The sequence below is a fragment of the Lissotriton vulgaris genome, chromosome 10, assembly GCF_964263255.1.
Source record: "Lissotriton vulgaris chromosome 10, aLisVul1.2, whole genome shotgun sequence".
Classification (NCBI taxonomy): domain Eukaryota; kingdom Metazoa; phylum Chordata; class Amphibia; order Caudata; family Salamandridae; genus Lissotriton; species Lissotriton vulgaris.
In genome coordinates this window covers 359,035,892-359,043,678 of record NC_141698.1, presented here as the reverse complement: position 1 = coordinate 359,043,678, position 7,787 = coordinate 359,035,892, and the positions used below count along the sequence as shown (strand labels likewise).

General features: G+C 44.8%; 1 protein-coding gene across 1 annotated transcript; it reads left to right on the top strand.

Moving 5' to 3' along the window:
* Positions 1–286: 286 nt before the first annotated feature.
* Positions 287–4,423, top strand: LOC147685246 (hemoglobin larval subunit alpha). Its single transcript, XM_086939609.1, has 3 exons — positions 287–425; positions 1,837–2,041; positions 4,163–4,423. Exons 1-3 carry the CDS (start codon positions 331–333, stop codon positions 4,289–4,291), a joined length of 429 nt encoding a protein of 142 aa, XP_086795735.1. The 5' UTR covers positions 287–330; the 3' UTR covers positions 4,292–4,423.
* The last annotated feature ends 3,364 nt before the right edge of the window (positions 4,424–7,787 follow it).

The window sequence follows — 7,787 nt, the reverse complement described above, 5'->3', positions numbered from 1 at the left end:
AAAATGACCTAAAACAATGTAAAATTCCTTTAAACACATCTTTGAAATTCCAGAAACGTCTTTCTTGGCCAAGTTAATGAAGCAACCCACAGATTAGACCTTTTTTGCACGTCATGCTTCAAAGACACACCTGCTCCCGGCCAGTGTTTCAGGGAGATAAGATAGCCCCGCCTCCTTGGGTGGGATCCAAAACTGACCAATCACAGTGGAAGGCTGCCAGGCTCCTCGGCCCCCTTGCCCTTTAAAGGGGGAACTGCCCGGCACAGAGCATGGACTGTCTCCAACTTCCATCTCTTGTTGATCCTGAGCCCGCCAACCCTCACCCTCAAGATGGTTCTGTCTGCTGAAGAGAAGGCCCTGGTGGTCGGCCTCTGGGGAAAGATCTCTGGGCACTGCGATGCCCTCGGGGGAGAAGCCTTGGACAGGTGAGGACTATGGAGGGGGTTACTCAGACATGCTTGCGCTCTCTGTGTCTAGTATTGGGTGTAACTATTTAAAGTAAGACCGATCTACATGATGGCGGTGCACATTTTGACAGTTGTGTTTAGTTTTTTACTTCTCTTAAAGAGACAGTCAGTTCTGGGGGTGACTTTTGCCTTTTAGCCATTTCCTATTGACATGTAATTGATTATTCCAGCATTACAAACAGTTAGGAGTTTAAAATCATTGCAGATTCCTAAAAGTTCCTGAGTTCTGCTCAAGGGGTGTGTGCGAGTTGACTGTGGTCTGCTCCTGCTAGACAATTATGAATCCTATTTGGTTAAGATTGTTCGACATATATGGTGTTCACGCCGGCGGATTAGTGTACATAGACCTCAAACTGATGTTTACTATTAAATACAACCTCTTGGCTCCAACATTGGTACACCTTCCTGGCACACCTGGCTGTGTTCTGATCCAACTCATGGATCATCCAGGTAGCTTAGATATGGGCTTGCCTTAGATGAGCAAACAGAGTTCTCCGTGTCTCCACCAGCAGCGAACCAGCAGCAAAGCTGTCATTGTGCTTTACGGATCTTTGCGCCTCGTCGCCAAAAGCAATGTAGGCCAAAGGGGCAGGGTACAGCCTGGGCTTTTACTGGACATGACGCAGTCCCTTTAAACATGGTGGGGCATCTGTATGGAGCACAAACATGTCACTGGGACAGCCGATATAGCAGAAGGGGAGATAAAGACCTATAGTGGGACTGGTAAGAGGTTAATACTTTGGGGAGGCGGTAAGAGTGTAAGGCTGATGGACGAAGTGGTAAGAAGTTATTCCTTGGGTGAAGTGGTAAATGGTTAGTGTGCTTAGAGGAAGTGACCGTGCGGTTAGATCCCATAGGGGTAACTGTTTTGAACCTACAGTAAAGTAGAAATTGGTTACAGCTCCAAGAGGGATTAGAAAAAGGTTAGATTTTATGAGGGTTAAGAATTGGAGTTAGAGGCCAAAGAAGGAATGGGAGAGATTAGAAGCTACGAGGTAAGAGTTTGGAGCCTTCTGGACAATTGAAAGGGCTTGCAAGTCATAAAGGAAATGTTCAGAGATGATGGCCAACAGGAATAAGAGGTTAGAGCAAATGGGTCACTGTAATTATATGTTTTATAGTCGATTCGATTTTTGGGCCAAAATTTTGATCTAACAATTGGCCTTTTTTGGGTCAGAGTTTTTGTTACGAATGAAATCCTTCCTTATATTTTCTGTGATGCCCAAAACAAATGTATTTCCGTTTTACGACGGCAATAGCCATTTCATATATGTATTTGTTGTCTAAGGTAACAGTGCTGGATAGAAAATTGATGTGAGTGTGCTTTTTAGAGCATTCTTTATTAAAGCTGATATGTTCTTTTCCCCAGGCTGTTTGCCAGCTTCGGTCAGACTAGGACCTACTTCAGCCACTTCGACCTCTCCCCGGGCTCTGCTGATGTGAAACGACATGGAGGCAAGGTCCTGAGCGCCATCGGTGAGGCAGCCAAGCACCTGGACAGCCTGGACCAGGCCCTGTCCAAACTGAGCGACCTGCACGCCTACAACCTCCGCGTGGACCCCGGAAACTTCCAGGTGAGCCAGCAGTGAACAAGTTTGAATCAGTTCAAAAACAGCCCTTCATGGGTAGGAATTTAAAAAAGAAATATCAATGTATAATGTCAAAGCTTTGCTACTCACATACTTCAAGCGTCTATCTTGGTGTTTGTTTTGAATGTTTCTCAACCATAGCAGATTGTAAGGGAGTATACAAATAAATAAAATGTCTGCCCCGGTGGTCTCCAACCTTTTCTGTAATAAGAGTTATTTATGTTCAATGGAAAGCATCCTGAACTACTAATATTATTAGAGCTATAATACTAACCATATCAGACAAGATTACATTAGTGGCCACCATATGCACCACTACAACAGTGATCACCTCAGTTCAACACGAACGTGTGCCAGCAGTAATGTTACAATGGATTTCCCATTGTGGAATGTCTCTACATAAATGATATAGAAGTCATAGCAGCAATGCTTCTGGTGCCAAGGTAATATTAAAGATAAGTCTCCCCAACACTGCATGATTTATCACTCAAATATCTGCCTTGAATATATTTTTGAAATTCAAAACTTTTTTACAAACTTCAGCTTATAAGTTCTGAAAATACACATGTTTGGCTCAAATGCATGTTTTTAGATTTTGGTATTATAAATTAATTTAGCTAAGCAAAGTATTCTAATTTAGTAAGCTGGGCTATATACAGAAGAGCTACTTGCAGGTAGATGGGGAGCTACCAGTAGCTCACGAGCTACTCATTGGAGGAGCCTGGTCTGCCCCCTATAAGAAGCCTTTTTTCTAAAACTGAGGTGTCTTGTGTGGCCCTGTACATTTACACAGCTGCGGCGTATCCTTATGGGTTATTGGGCTACATCCCCCACCTTTTTCCCAGCAAGAGGAATGTCTGTCAGGATCAACAAAGGTCGGCGTGACAGACACTCTTCTTGTTCAGATCAGGCAGCCACGAGTAAGACATGAGCTTAAGGAGCATGCTCCTGGCTGCCTGATCTGAACTGTGCCAGGCTGATAATTTCACAGCCCTGTGGGCGTGACCTCCTCAGCCTGGTTCCTTGAGGCCTTCCCCCTTGTGAGGAGGGGGAGCGTCACTGATTGCCTCGGACCTGGGCGCTTCAGTTTTCAGCCTTGAAGTGCCCAGGGCCAAGTGTCAATCGGGAAGGCATCAGTCCCAACCCTCTTGGGACCTCTGAGGCATTCCTCTCTACAGTGACCGTGAGTTTTATGTTTTTTTGTATGTGTGGTGCATGCATGCATGTATGTATGTATAAATATATGTGTATTTGTTAGTAGGTGTTGTGAATGGTTGTGTGTGTGTGTTTGAATGCATGGGTGTGAGTTAGTGTGTATGTGTGCGTGAATGACCCCTAACCCTCCTTCCTAGTAAAGTTAGCAGCCGCCACCATATTTAACTGGTGTTGTTACAAAAAATTGATCTACATGGAATGGATTTAGTTAATCACAGGAACACCCATTCACTACTATTAAATGTCTTTGTGACTTGGCCTTAAAATGTTCAACTCGTTATTAGTAAAAGTGCAAAGAGGGCACAGTCCTGTCTATCTGTACTAATCGTATCAATTGATTCCCATTTCGGAAGTTTTGGGACTAATTGACAAAGGCATGAGAGTGCAGGTAACAGTGATGGGGCAGTGGGCCCGGGTCAGCGGGGATTTTGAGGGATGATGCTGAGGGAAAGTTAAATAAATAATACATTTTCCCTCAGCATTGTCCCTCAAAATCCCCCTTACCTGGTCCCACCGCGGTTACCTGTACAGACCACGGCTGCATGAGAGTACGCAAAAGATTACTACATGGGAACTCTTTCACATACTTTCTTTGATTGAAAGCCAGTGCAAAATCTTTGTTAGTGGTGAGGATAAAACATTGGACACAGTGAGAAATACAGTTGCTTTTTTGAGGAAGTACCATTCTTGTACTTTCAATGAAATGTTGTTGTTAATGAAAAGAAAATACCATTTGTATATGTTTTTACCAGTTATGTAGTACAGAAACTGAGTTTCTCAGTATCTTGTGAATTTGGCATTATATCACTGGACATTCTTTCCATTTTATTCCAGTATTTGTCCAATTGCTCCCTGGTGGTGGTGTTCACTTTCTGCCTTTCTCTCTTTCAGCTGCTGTCCCACTGCATTCAGGCTACACTGGCCGCCCACTTCCCTGCTGACTTCACCCCTCAATGCCAGGCTGCCTGGGACAAGTTCCTGGCCGCAGTGTCTGGTGTCCTGACCTCCAAGTACCGATAAACTGTGTGCTCAGCGCAGGAGGACTGTCTGCAGGGATCACAAGATGGCCGCCGTGGTGCTACACATAGAAATCTGTGGAAAGCTCAGAAGATGCAGTTTCAGTTTACAGAATATGCATAATTTGACGCTTCTTGTTCCATCAGGCCGGATCAGTCGTTTATTTTGTAACATCTTAATAAATATGTACACCTTTCTTCTTTGACCTCTGGCTCTAATTATGTTCTAACTTAGTCATGTATGTCCTCTTTTATCGTATAGCTATTGTGTTATTGCACAATTTCAGATCTCTGTTAAATATTAAATATTCCCTCTGGTGCAGGACATGCAGAACTAGTTTCCCAGCTCCATGCCTAAGTAGCTGATTTTCAGCAGGTGTTTTCTTTGCCTTAGGGGACTTGTAGTCCTGATTTTACAATGAAATGCAGTGGTCTTGAATCTTAGCATTTAAAGGAAACACCTGGACTGTATGAACTACTTACATGTTGAAATGGGAAACGTGAGAGCACTTGACATGATTCTGCAGGGGAACTTGTCATCTTGGCGGCCATACCTATTCCACTGCAAAGGTCACACAAAGGTCACACAAAATAATGTTGTATGTATGTATGTATGTATGTATGTATGTATGTGGTATTTCTATAGCGTGAACCTAGCCAAAAGGCAGCAGAGGCCTCTGCATGGTCACAAATGTTGTTACCATCCTCTAGAGATATTTAAAGCCATGATGTCACACTAAAGAGCGTTGACAAAAGTACATTCTGGTAGGCCACTCCTATCAGTGCGGCCAAAGTATTCTACCTCTTACTGATCTCTGTAAGTGTAGTGTAAAGCCAGGGCCACTGGAATTATACGACTGGGCAGCCACCGCGTTTTTTGTATAGTTCTGAATTCGCTGCATTTGCCACATAATCCATCATCTGCTGCGTAATCTGCAGATTTTAAGAAATAATATTTGTTTCTAGCTCAGACAGTTCAGAGGTTATTAAAAATGTAGCAACACGTGTGGCTGTGCAGTGGAAGGCCCTTTGCAAAGGCTGACTGGTCACCTTTCTCTCGCTTATTGCTATATTTAGGAGTGACACTGGTACCAATTGGGTCTAATCTATGCCCAGAGATTGTTAAAAAGTCTAAAAATATCAAAATAGTGAACTAATACTCTCACAAAATGTGCGGTATTGTGGCGCATAATTTGTCTTTTCTTGCTGCATAATTTAGTCAGCCCTGCAGCATTGTTAGGCCCTCCCCTGCTGCATAACTCAAGTGGCCTTGGGTAAAGCCCTCTGATGCAGGGTGCCCTTGTGTGGTTAGAGCTACACGACAAATGAATATACAACTAACTAAAAATTGGCTATTAACACACACATGGCCCAAAACACTTCTGCAACAACTTACAGGTGTTCTTCATTTCACTACACCAATTTCCGTCAGAAATAGAAGCTTCAGGGGAGATTTTAGGAGATGCGAGGAGGCCATGTCACTGACAGAGTTATGGAGAGCAGGGACCCCTCCTTCGTATGTGGCCTGGATTATAGTCAGAGATATAGCAAGCAAGAGGTAGGGTGACCAACTGGCATTGGTGCAAATTCAGGACGGTGAGTGAAAAAATTCAGGACAATGGGTAAAAATGCAGGACACAAATTCAGGACAGGAGGTCAAAATTCAAGACAAAACTTCAGGACAATTGGATACGTTTTACAGACATCAGAGTTCGCGCAACAGTATATAAGAAAGCCCAGCCTTATCCAAACATATTCAACCCTTTGCAAACCTATCCATCATGTATTCTTCCATCTTTCATTTCACTCATCCATCCCTTCATTCATCCTTTCACTCATCCATCCATTATCCATCTATCCATCCTTTCACCCTATCCATCTGTGCACTCATCAATCCACTCTTCTACCCTTCCATCAATTCACTCATCCATCCAGCCATTTACACTTTCACCCATCCAGCCATCCTTTCACTTACTCATCCATCCACCCAGTCATTCATCCTTTCACCCATCCACCCTTTCAGTCATCCATCCAACCTCCCTTTCTCTCTCCATCGACCCTTTCACTTAGCAATCCTTCCTTCCATTCATCCACGCACTCATCCATCTACTCATCCACTCATTAATCCAACCATTGACCCTATTACTCATCCATCCTTTCTCTCATCCATTTATTCTTTCACTCCTTCACTCATCTATTCATCCTTTTGTCCATCTACCCTCCCTTTCACTCACTCATCCATCCTTACATCCACCCTTTCACTCATTCGTTCATCCATTCACACTTGCACTTATCAATTCATCAATCCATCCATCATTTCACTCATCCATCTACCCACTCACTCACCATCCATTCAGCCATCCACCCATCCCTTCACTTACTCACGCGCCCACCTTTTCATATTAAGTTTGAGCTGAGCCTTTTTAAGAAGAGGCCCATCAAGAACTTCACCCTCGCTGCACGAGCCATTTCAGGACTGGGACAGAAGCCACCCAGGGCAGAGACAGGATCCACCACAGGGGGGGACAGGAGCCATCACAGGCGGGGGACAGGAGCCACCACATGGGGGGAGGGGGCGAGGAGCCATCACAGGAGCGGGAACAGGATCCACCAGGGTGGGCACCTGGGTGGGCATGCAGTATTCTAGTATCATCTTGGTCTCTTCCAGGGTGGGGTAGGGCTCTTCAACCCCTCCTGGACAAGACAACGAGAAGACATGCTCTCTTTCCAAAATTTTAGTTTTGCCATCCCCCACTGTGATGTACAGTACTTAAATGAAATACTAAGAGAGAATTTATTTAACTGATTGTCCTCCATACTTTGTTAATCAGTGTGGGTGCGAATGTGCCATTTCTTTATTTTATTACATTATAGACTGCATGTTTGAAGAACCGAGGTTTGTTTACAATTTAATGACAGTAATTAAGCTCTGTGAAGAGAACCATGTGCTGCCTCGGTGTAATCAGGGCTGGTTCTAGGATGTTTGGGGCCCTGGGCAGAAAGGCAATGCGTGAGGTCCCTCTAAATTGCAGAGACATGACGCATTCAGTACTGTTTGCATCTGAATAGATGCCCCTGAAGCTGCAGCCCCTCCCTCTCAGTCACCTTCAAGCACCTCTTAACAGCTCATCACGGGCTGGAGGTGTGAGGGTTGCCATCCCGCTGTGGCTCCAATGCTGCTGGGTATCTGAGCTTTGGTACTGCATCGGAGTCTGTTACACCCGACCTCAACAGCATTGGAGTCAAGAAGGGAGGTGGGTGGAAGCTGTGCCGGCTTTAGGGTGGTGCGGCCGGTGCCAGGTTAAAATTACGGACGAATGGCGTCTGTTAAAGAATCCTTCACGGTCAACGGACAGGTGGACGAAATTATGGACTGTCCGTGAAATTTACGGACGGTTGGTCACCCTAGGCAAGAGGGAGTGTGGAGATGGAAGACAGGTCAGAGATACTGGAGAGAGGCACAAGACACAGCAGAGGGATGAGAGAGGGGTAGGGGACGA